We start from the raw sequence: 19,191 nt of genomic DNA, 5'->3' as shown, positions 1-19,191 counted from the left end.
CCTGGCTCACTTTTTCTTTCTCCACGTGCCCATGCGGGGACGCCTCTGGGCAGGGACCTCTTTCCTGGTCCTATCAGATGCCTCACACACTCGCGGTCAGGTTAAACAGCAGCTCTCCCCTGTGACAGTGAGGATGAGAGGTCTAATGTATTATTTAAAAGCTATCCCAGCCTGCAATATTTAAGAACAAACAAGGCAGAGGATAGAATAAATTATTGTTATTTAAAGTCTATTGTGCTTATGGAAGAAGAGCGAGCACATTCATCAGTCCATATGCCTCAGCAGTTGGCTAGAAGTGTAGTCAAAATTTTACCCAACCCTCTCCAGTTTCCCTAACCAGTGTGCAGTTTCTCTGAGATACCCATATGTTCACAGTTAACTTTAACTATTAAATTGATTTGGAAATTAATTTGGCAACACAAAATCCCATAGGATAAGGAAGTCAACATCTTCATCGATCCCCCTTTTTACAACAGGTCATGACTTAGGCTGAGGTTACAAAAATCAGAACCTGAATTTTCACCCTAATTTAAATTTCCTCCCCCAGCCTCCTGGCATGTCACAGGAATATAGTTATTGCCCTACAGAAATTATAATTTTCCTAGTCTGGCATCCCATTCCTGGCAGTGATCTACAGCAGATGCTCCAGCAGAAGACAAAAACATTAGGAACCAAATGGCAATGAAATTCCATGCAGGAATGTCCGCGTCCCCATGAGACACTTCCACAGCAGGCTCAGGCAGTGGGAGGGGTATGGATGCTAGGCAGTCGGCTCTTCTGTGGCAGGAGAGAGGACATCTTCCTACAACTGCACAGCAAGACAAGGTATACTGGTATGTACACCTCATTTTAATGCTCCTTGTCTAGCTAGATGTGGACCTGCCCGATTTAAACGTGTTTGCACGGGTTGATTGCATCATTTCTGAGAGCACCAAGGTGTTTAAGGTATCGCCCATGTTTTACTGTTATTGCTTGCATCTCTGGGGTTACTTTGTGTGAAAGCTGCGTTAGCATTTTGTTCAGAGGAAGCAGGAGCTGAAGGAGACACAGATTCCAGAAGTTCCACTTCTATACTGTACTTGTGAGCACATGGCTAAGGGTATCTCACAGCAATGGCTGCAGAAACTGCGGACTCTATGACATGGTAAAGATCTTCAAGTTTAGATCTGCTCAAGGCATGCACAGTCTCACTGCTAATCTCATGCACAAATGGGGTTTTAAAAACTCTCCAGTGTCCTGGGCAGTTCTGCATCGTAACCGCTTGTGACCTACAGACGCTGCCTGACCGGCCGAGGCTAAAGGCTCTGCACCGCTCTTCTGAAATGAACAGCCATGTGTTTATTTGGAAATCTTCCTGCTCTGTCTCAATAGCTATTTGTCATGTTCCTTAATGCCACAGCTGTTTGGTTATGCCAGGTCATCTGCTTTTATTAGTCCTGTTCCCACCACCCACTGAAACTCACACCAGCCAGGAGAAGATTATTATCCGTGTCCAAAAATAGCACTTCTCTCGTCTCCCTCTTCCAGTGACCCTGGAAACTTCAGTGGTGTTCTTCTTTTCTGATTTTCAGTTCTGTTGCCTACCTGCTGCCCCATGAAGGCTGGAGTACCTGCCCTCATAGCCGGGATCTGCGGCGGCACCGGCGTGTTGCTCTTTCTCATCGCTTTCGGGACGGATTACTGGCTTCTGGCTACGGACACCTGTGGCGTCTTCGAGCGTGGGAATAGCACTCTGTGGCCCGGGGTGGTAAACTCTGAAATCTTGTCTCACTTTGGAAGAATTGACTTATTTAAATAATTTGAAATTTTAAAGTTTTAAATCTGTGATAGTATTTATGCTCTTTGAAAGTGACCTACTAACGCAAAAATGTCAGCCTGAGCTAACTTTAAAATCCAAACCAGCATTTCCATAGTATCCAGCATTTTGACTGAAGTAAATTGCGTCTAGGAAACATTAAGACAGCACCTCTGTAATCTGGCAGTTATGAATGTTAAGCAATGAAAGGCAAAAATGTAAGAGCTTTACTTGTTGACAGCATTTGCCTCTAAAGACAAAAGATATCTCCTGATATTTGCCATTAGAAGATTTCTCCCTCTGTAGTTTCTGCGTTTAAAAATAGTTCATATTTTAAAGTGTAGGACTTGGCAATCATTTACATCCGAAGTGATATGACTACAGCACAGAGAGAAAACAAAAGCAAACATCAGACGCAGAACACAGTAGACAAGAATTCCTGTCCATCTAACAAGAGGAGGCCTATATATTATAAAATTAAGATTTTATATAGGATTTTAGTTAGCAGGAAATGCAATTTTCAAAGGACAATTTGGTATTTTAGTGCTAACTGCTGGTATCACTCATATATAGATTCTTTCAAAAGTTTGATTTTAGCTTCACTTGCTATTGTCTAACTCTTCAATGAAATAACAACCAGATCAGTTCCCTGAGCCACCCACTCTTCAAAAATGCTTTTGCGCTGATCAATGTGTGGTTTCAATTACAAAATGACAGGAAGATCCTTGTTGTGTGCAGACTTTTTGTTACTTGAAAGTTCAATCCAATTAGGTTTGATTTTCTTCTGGTGTGGTGAGTCACACTGGGTAAGCATCATGATGCCAGCGAGAAATATTTTCTTTCATTTCAGAATCCCATAATCAAATGTAGGACACTGTTTGCTTGAGTCATGTTTCCAAATGACTTTCTCTATTGAAAAAAGAAAAAAAAGATATGATAGAAAAGCTGCCTGGCAGAAGGCACTGTCTTTACTGTTTAAAGCAGCTCAGTGAAGCCCTGGAGATGGCAGTGGGTCACGGACGGAGGAGTGCCACTCAGATTTTGTGCACTTGGGAAAAGACAGTGTTAATTGTTTCAGATTTTTGTTTGTGCTGTTGTCTTTTAAAGTGGAGAGACTAGAGACGTTGCACCACACGACATGAATAGGCATCTCAGACATGGCAGATACGCTCTTGGCCAAGTGTGAGCGTGCCTGTCACTAAGGCAGAGCGACTTCAAAAGCGCCAGGCAGAAATAGGAGCTGCTCTTACTCTTTCCTCTGAGCTATTTTATTTCTATTTCAGACACTGTTTCTATTATTTCTATTTCAGTTACCAGTTGTATACAACGGGCTGTGTTTTTACCTTGCCTGCCCTTTCTTAAACTGGCTAATCCTGTCCCTTACAGATAAGGATGGTCTCGAGTATCTGCCAAACAGCGATTAAATGTGCCGTAGATGCACTTGGTCAGCAGCAGCCATCCAGCTGATGAAGTCTGAGGGCTGCATGTTACCATTGTCATAGCCAGTATTTTACCCTGAAAGTAAAAGAAGAATCAGGTCAGAGCTCTGGAAGCAGTCCTAACTTGATGCATAAAAACCCGAAGGCGAGAGAAGAACCTTCTAGCAGCTGCCTGTTGAGTGCAGTCTCCCTTCTCCACTTCACAGGGTCCAATCCTGTATGGAGTTTCTCCATCCTCCACAAAACGTAATTTTATAACAGTCATGTCTCCTTTACCAAATGGTATGTGATAAAGGCAAAATTGATTTTGGCTGTAGTTTTAATAGGTTTTTTGGTAAATAGTCCATGACTCAACTTTGCAATATCCTTCCTTCTGGAAAGACCTAAACCTTGTGCTCGGGGGTCTGGTCTGGGGGTTGAAGTAGGCTCGCCAAAAAAGGAAAAATTGCCAACATCCGTATCCTGGTCTATGAGAAGACTGGTGTGGGCAGAGAGTGATTTCTGTCTCACATAGGTTTAGCGTAACTTCTGCTGGGCTCAGCAGAGGGAGAGAAAGACGACGACCTTTGGGCTGGTGATTGGAAGAGGCTCAATGGGGGTGTTAGAGTTGGGCTGCCTTCTGGGGTTAAGCCAGACCTTGCATGGATCCTGCAGAGTAGGAAGGACATCAGAACCGGGGCATTGGGTCACCCCTAAAATTGCTTACCTGGTAATCAACCTGCTTCCAACTGGTTACAACAGCAATAAAGTTTACTTAAGGAAAAAGTAGAATACACCCAGAATGCTCTGCTGCCTGGCATACCTGTCCAGCTCTGGCAATCAGTGCTTTAAAGATATTAGAGAAAGAAGAAACTGGTTTTGCAAAGGTCTGCAGGATGATTTGTTATCAGAACATTTTGTAGCTCTGATACGGCAGAAAGTCAAGGACAGCGGCTGCCTTTGTGTTCTCCAAACCCTCCAAAACCAGCTTAAGCAACAACAAAGGAAAACCCCAACAAAAATGAAAGCAACAACCGTCTAAGCAAAAAATACACGCTTTCCACCTTTCCCATATCAGCTTGGGCTTTCATTCCTCCGCAGGCTCAAACGCTGACAGAGGTCAGGAAGGAGATCCTCACTTTCCATCATGAGGGCTTCTTCTGGCGGTGCTGGTTCTTTGGCGAGGGCCACCGGGAGACCATCTGGACCTTCTGGTACAGTGAGTATGACGCCGCTGCCACATTCACAGCATTTGCTCACAGTTTGAATTGCAAGCAAGCACAACAAGGGCTCCCAGGGATGAGGAGACAGTTTTCTTTATTTCTTTTTTTTTTTTCATTCTCATCGTCTCTCTATCAAAAGCAAACTTGGCGCACCCTGTCTATGCTCTTTTTTTTTACTTGGATTTTGCTCTCAGAGGGTTGTTCACAGAAATGTGGGAGCCTCTTGATGCCATTTAATATATCACCTACAAAGTCTTATGGAGTGGTGGCCTCCACCAGCAAAGACAACTCTCCCCCCCATATCTTTTGATGTTTGTGTTGAGCTAAGATCTGCTAAATTTGAGCCTGCGCCTTTTCTGGCCCTTGGCATTGCTCTTCTATTAGCGTTTTCACCCACTGGAGTGTTCCCACGTCCCACTGATTTCAGCAGGGGAAGGCTGGACATGCACGCGTGTGGTCTCCCTGGGTGCTCAGGACCTCTAGCAGTGGGCAGTGGTGGGCCATGGAGAGCAGTAACCACATGTGTTGATGCTCTTAAACACACAACACCTTTATTTTAAGAGCTCGCCTGTTTTACTTTTTAAGGTCATTGAAATTACATGTGTGAATAAACAGAGACAGATGCAAAATAATTTTTTTTTTTTCTGCAAACACACTCGCTCTTCAAAAAAAAAAAAAAATTGAAGGAGAAGGTGAAACCTGTTCTGAGACACCAGTTGGTGCTGACTGGCGGCCCACGTGCAGTGAAGTGTGGGGTCTTGGCCCAGCGAGCCAGGTGCTCCCCCCAGAAAGAGCAAAGGAGTGAGACCACCCGCAACGCGCCTGGCACCAGCCCCGCCGGCGGCCGAGCCAGCAACCAGCTCTCCTGCGTTAGTGCACCGTGGGTAATTAGAGGACAGCCTTTCCCTGGGATGCCACAGCCCTAGAGGAGTATTGGTGATTAAAAAAAAAGAGATTTAAAATAAATTCTGCAAAGGTTTTAAACGCTGCAAAAGCGTTGACCCTGTGCTCGCTGGCACTCTGGTCCGCTCAAAGATGCTTACGTGCCTGTGGAGCGGCGTGGTCGCCTTGTAGGGCATTTGGCTGCAAATAATGCAGGTTCCCACAATAAATTTACTCTGCAGTGATTAAAATTTCAGCTGACTTTGCTATCCCCCAGTCCTCCTGCTTGCTCTGTGTTCCCTGTAAAATCTTGCAGGAACAGTTACTGCCACTGTTCAACTGAGCAACGTGAGATTTCTCACACAGAAATTTTTTTGATAGAAAAGGACAGGTTTGAGAGAGGGAGTTTGCTATCTAATTACATTATATGGAAATACATGATATAATATCATGTTACCTGAAGTAAAATCACTCTGATAACTGGCAAATTTGCGTTACTTCTTTAGGTATTTATTATAATAGGATTGATCATGGCAAATTAATTTGCTGCTCTTGTGGATGTAATAATTAATTCAATAGGTATTCCATAGTCAATTTAGCATGAACTAATGTCCACCTATTATAAAGTGTTCCTTTGAGCTGGGGAACATATTTAAATAAGTGGCCAACCATTAATTAATTCATTTAACATTCAGTCTATTACCGTTAATCACGATAAGCCTCAGTGGTATTAATATTGATGGAGCACTTCCATTCTAATTGTGCTTTCCCTTCTCACAAACTGGAGGTCTTGTGAGTAGCTTGTTCTGGTACCCAAATACCTTTGCCCCTTCCAGGCGGTCTGACACATTTTCCGGAGGAAAATAGCAATGGGAATATTTACAGTAATTTGAGTTGCTCCGTCTTTCATGATTTATGTCCACCTCAGACTCAGGTTATGAAGATGAGAAGATGTATGAGTAGCAGTCTCAGATCCTGTTACGTCTCCCCTCTCTCATCAGTCTTCTTTTTCTTTTTTCTTTCTAACCAGGATTTACTGTCCTTCTTTACTCCCTCGCCTTCTGCCTTCAATGAGGGTTTTGCAGGGTTTTGCGGACTAGGGCATTGCCCTCTGAAAACTATAACTGCGATCTTGCAGAAAATAAAAGCAAACAGTTTGGTTTTTTCTGTTCTTTTTCAGCCAGCCAAGCACACTCCAAGTTCTGCATGCATGGCTACCTCTTTCCCATGCCCATTGCCCTCGGACCTTTCCCCCATCCTTCCTACGACACGACCGCAGGTGGGTTTCTTTCCTGCTACCCCAGCAGCTCCTTTCCCAAGCAACTGGGCAGAGGTTTATGATGTGTGTCGGTGCTCTGGTTCTCCCATTGCAAATGCATGTGGCTGAGCGTGACCGAGACTTTTGGAAAGCTCCTTTACAAAATGGCCTTGCTTCGTTGACCGCCCCAAGCCCTGAGCACATTGAAATGTTCTCCCACGTCTTTGCTCCTCCAAGTCAGCCATGCTGGCCGTGAGCTGTGCACCCTCCCGCTGGGTGCTCGGTGCCTACTGCTATGAGCAAGGGAGGATGCTAAATCCGTCCTCTCCCTTCTCCCACCTCCTTACTTGCTGGGAAGAGCTGGAGGCAAAGGGCTTCTGTCCCATGGCCGAATCCAGACTCTGTGGGCAACCACCACAAACGATTTCTCCTGGGCTGCAGGCTTGTGGCAGCCTGGCGCTGACTCGTTTCCAAAGTCTGGCTTCCTGGGAGAGCTCTAGTGTTGATTTGTTGCAAGACAAAATAAACAAGCACTGGGAAAAAAAAAATCAGTTAAAGACCAAATTGTTATAAGATGCACGTGAGTGACTGGCTTATTTTTAATACACCGAATGCGACACAGTTGGAGAGCTCTCCTTTCAGCTGGTTCCCTTTTTATTTATGTTTCTCTATATTTTCAGAGTTCTTTAATGAATCAGCTGCTGTTAGGAATTTTAATTTGCTAAATTGGTGGCAGCAGCTAGAATTAATTCAATGATCTTTTTTGAAATGAATTGATTTCTTTAAATAGTGTGCATCACTCTGCGTTGCCTCCGGGGATCTGGGGCAGGCATACTGCACAAACAAACATCTTGACCTTTTCCTTAGCCTTTAGCAGTACCTTTTTTATTTTTATTTTTTTTTATGAGGAATTAATTAAAAAAAAAAAACCAAACCACATTTGTCAGTAGGAGCATGTGAGCAGCTAGTTTCTTTTGCTGTGCTGTGCAGGATTCCTGCCTCGGGGAACGCGGCGCAGTGTAAAATGGATACGAGGGACCTGTCGATGGTAGGAGGAGGAGCCCATTGCAGGCTGCGTGCAGCCAACATGCGGGTTAAGCAGTGGGATTTTTTCAGCTTAGGAGTGGCAGGCATGACGTCTAGTTTCTGAATGATCTCGCTGATAAACACACTATTTTTTCCATACTAAATAAAGGGCCCTGGAGGCATCTGTCCCTGCCTGTCAGTGCTTGCTATGAAACCCTCTTCAGCTGCCTCTCCGAAATGCCCCTTGGGACGGGTCCCGGGAAGGTGCTGGGAAGGGGCTCTGCACCCCAGGGTGCTGCGGGGCTCTGGAGGCTCCCGGCACCCACCCCGCTACGATCCCCAGGGAGGTGAGGATGTCTCAGCACCCACATTTCGGGCAGCAGGAGCACTGGGCTCCTCTGCTGCACCAACCCCGCTGCAAAGCATTGGGACCTGTGCAGAGAGCAGCCGCCTCTGTCGTTAGCACTCATTTTATTTCAAACCAGTCCGTCCTCATATGCAAATGATGACAAAACAGGAGGCCATCCAAGAAGAGGGGTCCTCCAGCTATTACCTGCTCCAGAGATAATTCTGCCTTATCTGCATCCTCTTAGGCTTCCTGAGAGAAATGGGTGACGGGAGGTTAAACATGAAAATGAATTCTGTGGTTTTGGAGAGTTCAAGATACTTATCTCTCCCTAAGTGGCTTCTCCTGACAAAATGGTTTCAAATGAGTAAAACGCATCTTCTCTGTATCATTTTTCTTTCAAGTGTGAATCATTTCAGCATTACCCACTTGCTGGTGCTCAGCTTAAATCTCTCTAACTAGCGCTTCTGAACAACAACAGGCAGAGCGAGGTGCAGTTGTCCGAGGGGATCAGATGAAGCAGGGTATCAGAGGGTCTCTGACTGAAAACCACTGCCTTTGGCCAAGGTTTTATGGCAGTGACTGGAAGAGACTTGGCTACTGGGAGACTGAAATTAGTGGGCTACGTCCCATCCCGTGGGATGGTATGGATGCAAGCTTGCTCGGCTCTGGCTGGCGTGGTTGCATGAAGTCACAGCAAAACCCCCAAATTCAGTGGGCGAAGAGGCAGCTGTTCTCCTGCCCTGTTCTCCTGCTTGGAGTCAAACGAGACCATTAATGGGGGAAATCATGAGCGCCCATTTTCCCTGCAGTCCTGCTAACAAAAACTGCCTTTATTTTAAACCAGGAACCTGGCATCTTCTGTAAGTGTTAATTAAAATGGAACAAAGATGCGGTCTGATTCCATCTCTCCAAATTTTGCTATTTTCTTTCCTTTCTTGCCAAGCTCACAGCACAGGCACAGCTAGGCATGGTGTCCTTTCCTCTCGCCCCCTTTCGCGGTGTGCTTCCCCGGCAAACCCTTCCAACCCCTTGTACTCATTCCAATCCCGTTATGTAGGGGTGACATTCAACCCGAACTTGCACCGGTTCCAGGCACGCTGCAGCCATGCCGCGGCAGGGAGCTAGCAACGCAGGAGCTCCAGCCCTGCCGAACATCAGCAGCGTTACACGCTATTGCTTTTACTGTTGCTGAAGCAGGAGTTGAGCAAGGACTTCTGAAAACCGCTTTTCCTCTCCTTTCCTCTGACGTTACTCTTTTTTTTGACGGTGCAGTGTACAGAGGCTTCTGGACGGCGTTCATCATGCTGGCTGTCGCTGCCGGGCTGGTGGGAGGGCTGCTGCTGGTGTGCGGCGTGCCCTTCGTCAGCCCCCGGTCCTACAAAGTCGGAGGTGGATTCCTCCTCGCCTCGGGTAAGCTGCCCGGCTGCGGTAAGGGGATACGGCCGGGGCAGGAGGGCAGCGGCCGTGCTCCGCTTCGTGCACGCAGGGGAAGGGGAGGCAGCCGGCGATGAGGTGCTGCCGGAGGGAGGTGGGGGCTCCGAGGGGAGCTGCACTGACTTGGAGTAAATGATTTTCCTCTTCCCCCACTGGAAATAAACCTCTGTGCTCAGCCAAGTTTTAGCAAGATAGTCCTTAGACCTAGGGAGGCTGGGAAAAATACTTTTTTTTTTTTTCCTACTCTTCTATGTAACGCAGAGGAGCAGAGCCTTTTATTTTAGTAAAGTCCGTAGCAGCGTTAACCCTGGGCAGCAATCAGCCACGCTCTGTTCCCCTAAGTCAGTCTTTGCGTTTGGGCCTCTCCTGTCTCTGCTGTGAACATCTGGTAGAGCTGGAAACCCACTGAGCGATGAAAAGCATACCTGGCGATTCAAAATGGGAGGGCAGGCTTAATAAAACCTGAAAAGATAAAGCGGTGGCACAGCAGGAAAATGAATTAAAAATAGGCATTTATTCATTATTCCCACTGCCATTACAAATGATTCCACTGAATTATCACTTGGGCTTTTTCCTTTTTTGTATTTGAGAAGGAATAACTGGCTTAACTAGTAGAAATACTTGATTTATAACAGTGACTCAAACTCACAAAAAAGCCTTTTTGCGACTCAACCAGCTTAAAGGCTGGAGCTCAGCTGAGCCATGCCAAGTGAAGATCTTCAAAATGAAGTCAGGCCTTTCTCTGAAAAAACAATGTTTAATTACAGATCCCGCACCAGGTCCTGCTTCCTCATCCATGGCACAAATCAAACACGAGCCAGTGTCTTTGCTCCCAGTTTGGGCTTTGAGGGTGCTCGAGTTTTTTTGGGGGCCAACAACATCAGTGAAAAGATTTAACAGGAGAGGTCCCAACACTGACCCTGCAGGAACTCCACCTAAACGCCTTCCAAACGCACCATACCCTACCACCATCACCTTTTACTCTTCTCCCCCATTGTTTAGCTCCCTATCGATTTTATAGCTCCTTTCCTAATTTCTATCTCCTCCAGTTGTGCTAATAATTAACCATGTGATGCCAGCTGAGCTGCTTGTTAAAATGAAGCTAGATGACATCTAGTTGTCTAAAAAAATATGGAAGGCACTGGATCAATATGGTCCTACCTGCCTCTATTAATTCACTCTGCATTTTGTGCAATTTTCCGCTTGCCTCCAGGTCTTCAGTTATTGAAGTGAGGGCAGCAAGCCTGTGTGTATCTGTTTATCTCTCTCATATAGTTACATAAAAGCTTGGTTGGTCTTAATTTTTCTAAAGGCAAATTTCATGTGGTTTTACACACATGGATTTCATTTGGGAATGCAAGACACCTTGCTATCAGATCTCCATCGGGTACTAATGCCTTCCACTTCAGCCACTTGACGTGTGTGTGCGTTGAGGTTGTCTCTTCTCGTGAGACTAGGACCAAACATTTGAACCCTCTCAGATGTGACACTGGCTGCCTCAGTTAAAGCCCTACCTCTTCAAAACACTCAACTTTCAGCCCAAATGGAAAAACTGAGATTGGTCACCGTCTGACACCTGCCAGATAAGTAAAATATTGCACAGAAAAGGATGTTGAGTAAAATTGAATCACTGCATTCCATCTTTTTTCATTGTTTTTGCACTTTATTTGACTACTTCTTGATTAAAAGGCTGGGGCATAGAATGTGACACTTTTAGAAGAGCTGATTATGCATCACATAAACCTCTTGGCATTAGACAAAGATGCTGCTGTTTAAATTGAAGTTTGTATTAATGCAGTTTCAATCTGAGCAGCAATCATTGTTATTAACTGTCATTAGGAGGAACAAGTTCAGCTGGAAGAGACTTCCTGCTATATTTTCAATCTAAATGATAGCTAGGAGAATGCAATAGTATTTCAGCATTTTCAGCAAAGTTTGCTTAGAGTTTCAGCTGATTCTTTTTTTGGAGGGTATCCCGAACTCAGACCTCTGGATCCTGCTTGACACTGGCTTCCTGATGGATTCCGGATGCATCCCTCTATGGTTCTTTTCTCGTTATGCCTTCTAAGAATATTTTGCATAATTGTGCTAAGCAGTAGGAACAATAGATTTAATACAGCTTCAACTCCCTAGCCGTCCCTTTCCTTTGGATAGCGGGATGTGGAGAGACAATGCAGGAGAAAGCGCGTCTTGTCTTCTAATCATGGCCTTGCGGGTCAGTGTTAATTAACCTCTCTCACAGAAATGATCTCTCCTTGAGGAAGTGTGAAAATGCTGGCAAGTTGTAGAGTGGGAACGTGGTCTGGCAGTCGGATGGTGAGATGGAGCACCACGGCTGCACGATGCCCCAGCCTCTCAGCGCATCCTTTATATGCGACTTTATTCTGTCCATAAACTCCCTCTGCCCCTTTCGGTAGCAGCCGGCTCTGAGGTCATGAAATCGCAGCCGTGGTTAATCATTGCAAAATGATGCAACATTTCCCACTAAAAGGCTCTAAAGATACTATTGGGCACTCCCAAGCGCATTTATGGCTAGCCAGCCTGACATGATCTTGAGGAGTTATGTGTGCCCCTCCATTGTCGGGGGGCAATTCAGCGCCTAAGGGTGAAGATTGTTATTGCTCAGTTAGAACCCTTTGGGTTTCCTCTCTGAGATGCCTTTTATTTACTGTACTTTCAAGAGGACAAATCTGACTGTCTGCCAGCTACGGTAACAAATGTAGCGCTCAGTGGGTGGCGTTTTGAGAGCCCTTTCAAAAGACCAGAGCCATCCCCCTTGATTTCCTCTGCTGGGTGACTTGGGAAATACAGCCGGAGCCCATCTGATGTTTGCTGCCGCGTGCATTTGCACATCTACCGCCCCAGCTGCGCAGTTATCCTTGCCAGCCCGCTCCCAAAAGCGCACAAATTGCATGAGCAAATAGCCGGTGTGCTGCTTGCCTTCTAACATTTGCCATCCCAGACTCAGCTTCGGTGCTTGCAAGGAGGAGGCAGACACTGCCTGGTGACTAATTGTCCCCTTGTTCCAACAGTCAGATGACAATATGATTAATTATCACTACAATGTCACTGAGAGGGCTGGGTGAACGCTGCACTGCAGCTTCTGGAAACTGTTTGAATTGCTGAGACAACTTTGCTTGTACTCCTTGGTTTTCTGTGCTTGCACGCCTCGATTTTAATTTCCTTTGGGCATTTTAGCGACCAAGCTTAGAAGTGAGCACATGCTTCATCCAGACCAAGGGCAATTACTGAGCTTAGAGTGCTGCCCTAATACATCCAGAGCAGTTGCATAGCTGTAGGCTTAAGTGAAAAAAATGACCTGAGCCCTACCTGGTGGCTTGCTCAGGGGTGGTGAGGCCGCTCTGGAGGGAACGCACAGGCAAAGCGTGAGCATACGGTGAGCTTTCAAAGCAAGCAACAAGGGTGCGTGTCCCGGGTAATGTGAAGCAACCTAAAGAGGAGTTTGTTATCAGCTTGCCTTACACTGGAAAGCCCAAATAGATGATGAACCATGGACAGTCTACACTTCCAGCCGCTGTGATCCCGGTGCTATTTCTCCAGCATCCCCACTTTTGTGGCACGCAGAGGCATGCTCGCACCGTCCCGCAGCCGCAGGATCGCTGTGGCCATGGGCTGTTTCCAGTGGGCAAAGGCAACGCAAAGCCTCTCCTGTGCTTTCAGAGCCAGGTCGTGGTCCTGCAAGAGGAGCACGGGGTGTGCTCAGACCAACCTGTTCTTCAGTGTGAGCCAGCTGCGTTAAAAAAGGGGATGCTTTGCCAGTCCTAAGACTGAAAGTGCCAAATTTCACGCTCAGATTCCTCTTCCCAAATCAGGCGTCTCCATTTTGGCAATCTCAGGCTCCCCGCGTGCAGTAGACTCACAGTTATGGAAAGGCAGCTGAAGATCACCCCCTCCATTTCCTCGTTATTAACATCCTTAAGAGGCAACTAGTGAGAAAGGCGAATGAGTCAAAGTTCATTTTTCTTGTAATTAGCAGATTACACGAAAGTTCAGTAGCTTCCACAGCATAAGAGTTAAAGATTGAGTTCACTCACCTGTCCTTACAATTAGCAGCTATAAAGGTGTCACAAGGACATGAAGAGAGAGAAAGAAAAAGCCCGGCTCCAATTTACTCACAATGAAGGCGCAGCTCTCCTGGGAGGGGGAGGTGGAGCACCAGGGTTTGTTGTCCTGCAGTTAGCAGGCTATGAAGGAGAAAGATTTAATACCCCGCTTCAATTTTGTTGCAATTAGCCCCTCCCCAGAAGATGCCGTTGACCTCATCAGCTGTGAGACGGAGTTTTGCACTTAATTTTTTTTCCATACTGTCCTAATGAACAGAGGCAAAGAGGGAAACGAGAGAAAGAAAGAGATCACTTGGCTAATTTTCCAGTGGTGGAAACCACAGGGATGCTGAGAGCAGTGTCGGGATGGTCTGGTTTGATGAGGTCTTCACTTACGCTTACCCAAACCCAACCCGTGTCCTGTGTCCCGGGTGCATGTGCGGACGCTGGGCTCATTTCTTGGGCATAAAACTAGATTTTTTTTCAGTTTTCATTTTGCTGCCCAAGGCAGGAAGAAATCTGTCTCTGTATGTAAAAAGCCACTTGGGCTGGCAAGAAACAAAGATATCTTTCCGCTGTGGCCAAGACTAAAAGCCCCAAAGAGGAGGTGGTAAATTAAGACCTGTTCAAAAGATGAAAAATCCAAAATAAAATAGCATTTTAAAATCAAAACGCCAAACACTTACTTTGGTACTATGGGAGTGAAATGTCCTGATATTCTCATTATCAAGAGTCTACTAATGTCTAAAAGCGTGACAAATTTAGGCAGTTTCATGAATACTTTTGATTGTTCCAAGTAAGCATTTTTTTGCTAAACACTTTTCAGTGAGCTGCCCTTCCTGCGCTTCCGCCGTCCTTCTTTGGCTGCGCCTGCCCTTTTGATTTTCTTTTCTTGCCGAGGAGACGGTGTAAATCCCAGGGACTCCTTACCACTCAGCTGTAATTATTCCAGGGAAGAAGGCTGCTTACTTTACATTTTCTTGTCATTTTCCCAGAGTGTGAAAATGTTCTTAATTTAGATGCCGTGGCTGTGCCATCACCTCCAGTACCTGTTTAATAATAAATCCTCCCATACCGAGACCTGGCGCTTCTCCTGGGGCGAGGGGAGGGACTGTTTCCCCATCCTTAGCTCCTGGTGAGCTCGGGGATGGTGCCACCTACTCACAGGGCTTCCCCGCACCCTCCTCAGGAAGAAGTAGTACATTTTAATCTGATTTTTTCCATAAATGAGGCTCAGGCCATCTAAATTATCCTGGGACAATTCAAAGCAAACCCCCTCGTTATTTAAAGAAAAGTAGGAGAATTCAAAAGTACTCTACCATACCCATGTCCTCGGTCCCGCTGGGGCTACAGTTTTTTTATTTGCATCTCTTACGGTAGGTATTGTAAGTTAATGAAATAGAAATTGATCTTTAAAAGAGCACTTTCTAAGGTTCAGTTGCTATCTAATTAATTTAATTTTAAATTACATCGGTAATAAAGACTTAATTGCCTTCTTATCAATATATTGTATTTTGTAAAGGACATGTGACTATTTAACCATGCAATTGTTTTCTTATAGTAGAATAATTGGTATTTTAAGCATACAACTATCATATTAAGTGTAAAATATTTATTTGTGCACTTAATTTCAAGTGGTATCAAAATCTCAATGAACATGCAAATGTTACAACAGCTGCTAGTTAACTCCTAGCCTGCCTCTCCAGCAAACATAAGGACTTTCCCATGTAAGGGAGAACGGCTTGAAATAACGGCCTGCGGTGACGTAAAGTATATTCAGATGGTTACACCAATTTTTGATTATTAAGATCCAATTGGCAGTCTTAGGGTATAGGAGGTGGTTTAATAGACATGCCAGCTTAGGATGGGTAGCCTTAAGTTCTATAGAACACGTAGTGAGGACTTTGAACCCTCTATACCTTCACATAAGCTTCATTTTTGGCTGCAAGACGTGAAGCGGAGGTTTGTAGCAGCAGTTGTGCTTATATCCATTATAAGCAGAAACGCTGTTAAACACTGACACGTTTTTTTCTGACCGAGGTTTCAGGAACCACCATCGCTAAGCAGATACATCAGCGTCAAGCTTTACCCGCTTCCTTGCTTAGCATGGGAGTTGGATTTTTGTCATGTATAAGCTGCCAGGAAGAATAATTAAATACAGTACAAGCTACCTTTGATTTAAAAATTGCAAGGGGAGAAATTAAATCCAGCAGAAGCCACAACACAACTGCAGAACTGTGTGGTAACTTGTCAACTAAATTAATTTTGAACTGCTCACTTCTACTATAAAAATATTATAATCCGTGATGTATTTCTTTCATATATGTGTGCGTATGTGCGTATATCTATATGTTATATGGCACCATTTAAAAATAGCAAGCTTCTAGCTGTCGCGTAGCAAGATCAGATATTACTGAAGTGCTTTCAGATCTGTCATCACACTGTCACTATTTCGTTTTAATATACGTTGACTTTAAAATGCACTATATATATTCTTTAATGCGACACCGTAAATAATATCGGGGCCGCTCTAGTTTTTGTCATCTGCTTCATACGGGAGCGCTAGACCTGCAGCCTCCGAGCACCATGGCTTTCAGTCATGGGGAAAGAAGGCTCCTACTAAGGCACCGAAACCCCCAAACCTGCCGGGGCTGTGCCAGGGGCGGGAGGTGCCTGTTTGCCACGTGCTTTTCAGATGTGACCGAGCTCTTCCTGCGAAGGCTGACCTTCGACGGGCATGCATCTGGAAACACGAGCTTGCGAGGTCTCGCGGGAGATTTGCTATTTGGGTCGCAGGCATCCTGCAAGGCTTGGGAGGCTCCGAGGAGAGCGGACCCGCTCGAAGCGAGACGCTGACCTTGCACTCAGTGCTCAGGCTTGAGTGTAGCCCCAGCCCTCCTCCCATCTGGCTCCAGGGGAGGGCAAAGGAGGTCTCACTTGCCAATAAAAAGATTTTCTAGCCTCATGGTATAAGGTGTTTATTAATCTTTTTATTATTCTGTTATTTAGTAGCCCAGCTAGGATTAATATCTCATGGCTATGTGCTTTTTCCACTCTATTAAGTGTTATTTCTCTGCAAAAATAGGCTCATCTATACTCCTTGCCATGTGTTTTAATACTTGGTTGCAAAGCTCAGTTGAAGGAAGGGTAACACAAGATGTGGAGGGGAACTGCCACGAGCTGCACTGCGTGGGCTCTGCTTGCGCCGGTGCTGGGGGTAGCAGGGTCAATGCCGGATGACGCTTGCCATCAGCACGACTGATCCCCGTATCTTGGCGTCTCTGGTGGAAATTGGATCTGACACTACTTGGAAGGGTAGATAAAAAAAAAGGAAAAACTAAGTCTTAGTCTTGCCTTCTCACCCATCTCGGACAAATTAAAAATAAAAAAGGCAAAAGAAGCCACCTTTCAGACAGGAATGCAGAATCAGCCTCATGCGGAGCCCTGCTGTGAACATCAGCCCGGCTCATGACGATTTCTCCATGGCCCCAGCTCATGACGGTTTCTCCATGGCCATGTCCAGCTGTAACGGAGCCCGCAGTAGCGCGGGTGGGTAAAGCTCGAGGAGCGGCTGGGCAGGAGCCGGTCGCGGTGGCGTGGGTCTCTCCCATGGTGCGTGGGCTTGGCTTTTCCAGGAACATGCAGAGCAATGTCACGAATAATAATTCTGCAACACTAAGCTTTGATGCAAAGGACCTGCAAGAATAAATGGAAATCGGTTGCGATCTTTTCTCAATTTTATTTCTGTGCTTCATAAGCTGGTTGTAAGCAGACAGTAACTCATCTTTGTCTCTCTTTCCAGGGGGCTTATTTCTCCTGCTCATATTTCTCTTTGTGATGTGGAAGGAGTTTGCCGCTGATTTTCAGAAGTACATCCTTCTGGAGAGAAGTGAGAAGTGCATGGACGATGTACCCGTGCACGTGTATTACGGGTGGTCCTTCATGTTCGCCGCAGCAGGGGTGCCCCTGGTTTTACTTTCCGGACTCCTCTTCTACCTGGTCGGCAGAGACATTATGAAGTCCCTGGAGTAGGACAAATTTGGAGAAGGCGTTTGAGAAAATTGGTGATGCTCCTTGTAACGAAACATATGCAAGTTTTGAGGACTAGATCATTTTTGTAGCTATAATTGTCAGATAGGTGCATGATTACACTCACTCTTACGCGGGGGCAGGGATGGAGCGCTGAGCATCCAACCACTCTCAGTCCAAAACCAGCCCCAGCTGAACATCCAGCTTCAGCATTTTTACACTTTGGAGAAATTTAGATGTGTCTATGGGTTTTGCGTCACTTTTCTCTGCAGCCCAAGGAAGAGCCTTCGCTGTGAAAAGCAGCTCCCCCGGCTCCCCCGGCTGTCAGCAGAGCCCCGCATCCATATTCAGCAGGGCTGGAGTTTTATGGCATTCCCAGCATCCTTGTTTCTTGTAAAAGGTAATCGAATCTGGCTGTGACGGTGTATGCTATAATGTCTATTTCTGAAAAGCAATTAAGGATGATTTTTTTTTTTTTTTAGCTGGCTCTAATTGACGTCAAAGGACAACCATTTTAATGGGATGTCGGGAAACATGAGAAACTTTTTTTTTTCATTAAAAGCCCTGATTCTTAAGATACGGATGTACCTGGACCTAACCTAACTTTCAATAAGTGAATAAACCAATTTCTGTGGCATGAATGAATTAATTAGTATTTCTTTACAGCACCACATTACTCTGCATTTTCAGACACGGTGTTGTGGGGGATTCTCAACCCCAAAACTGAAAGATGGTCAGAGCTGGGGGAAAGGGAGTGGGAACAGCAGCACTCAATTTTTATTTTTGTTTGTTATGGTAGACCATGGGACCTTGTTGTAGTCTACAGACGTAGCACAAGAGTCAGCTCCAAAAAGACAAATTATATACCATTTAGATACTTCTAAATTCTTGCAATTCTTGTATGTTGTCTGACAGACTACAGCGGTCCCACTAAGAGTAATGCATGCTAATTTTATACCAAACCATCGAGGTACAGGAGGTGAAGTAATTTACACTGTATATGTGGAGGCTTGTAAAGACACTTGAGAAGTGACAAAGATTTGATCTTGTTATGTTTTTCAGGCTGGATCTTGATGCTTTGAAGTAGTTTGTTGGGCCCTTGCTTGCTGAAGTCATTTGCATAAATTTTAAATCAAACTTCCTAAAAATGCACACTTTTCTCGTGAATGTCATAGTTTGTGCTAAACATATATCTCCCAAGCTTTATGTCATACTATTGACTCAGTATAGTTAATTAATAATGTAATGCAAATCTCTTCTAGAAAGCAGTGAAGATTGTTGGCAGTATAAAAATGTTTGTTAATGCTCTTCCTAAAATATTATTCAAGTCTGGCATTTCTTTCCTTTTGGAGCAAGTTCTAATTATTCTTTTACAAGATTCATGGCGTACATAGAGTGAGAAATTGTAATTCCCACGTGTAAAGATTAGTCCTTTCATATGAATAACAGGCTTGGTCTACAGTTCTTAAGCAAAATTCACACTGTTTTCCCTTAATAGAAATTTTGTTTGAATAGAATTGATATATGCAGGTAAAAATCATGTTTTTTCCCAGTGAATAGATGTTTCACGACATTTACAAATACACAGATATTTCAGTATTTTATTTGGCCATTCTAAACTGTTTTTTTAATGATATCTCCTTGGGTTATGCCTGTGCCCCATCAGTTCTTCAAGTGATAATTTCTCACTATAAATTCCCTTTGAATAATTTT

The 19,191-nt window shown here is 45.0% G+C and overlaps 1 protein-coding gene across 1 annotated transcript; it reads left to right on the top strand.

Moving 5' to 3' along the window:
- Nucleotides 1-1,089: 1,089 nt before the first annotated feature.
- Nucleotides 1,090-17,481, top strand: LOC104030101 (transmembrane protein 182). Its single transcript, XM_009481696.2, has 6 exons — nucleotides 1,090-1,099; nucleotides 1,572-1,747; nucleotides 4,315-4,432; nucleotides 6,499-6,597; nucleotides 9,224-9,361; nucleotides 17,252-17,481. Exons 1-6 carry the CDS (start codon nucleotides 1,090-1,092, stop codon nucleotides 17,479-17,481), a joined length of 771 nt encoding a protein of 256 aa, XP_009479971.2.
- Nucleotides 17,482-19,191: the final 1,710 nt, after the last annotated feature.

The sequence above is a fragment of the Pelecanus crispus genome, chromosome 13, assembly GCF_030463565.1.
Source record: "Pelecanus crispus isolate bPelCri1 chromosome 13, bPelCri1.pri, whole genome shotgun sequence".
NCBI classification, from domain to species: Eukaryota; Metazoa; Chordata; class Aves; order Pelecaniformes; family Pelecanidae; genus Pelecanus; species Pelecanus crispus.
The sequence above is the reverse complement of the archived record's forward strand: the minus strand, read 5'-3'. Positions and strand labels throughout refer to the sequence as shown.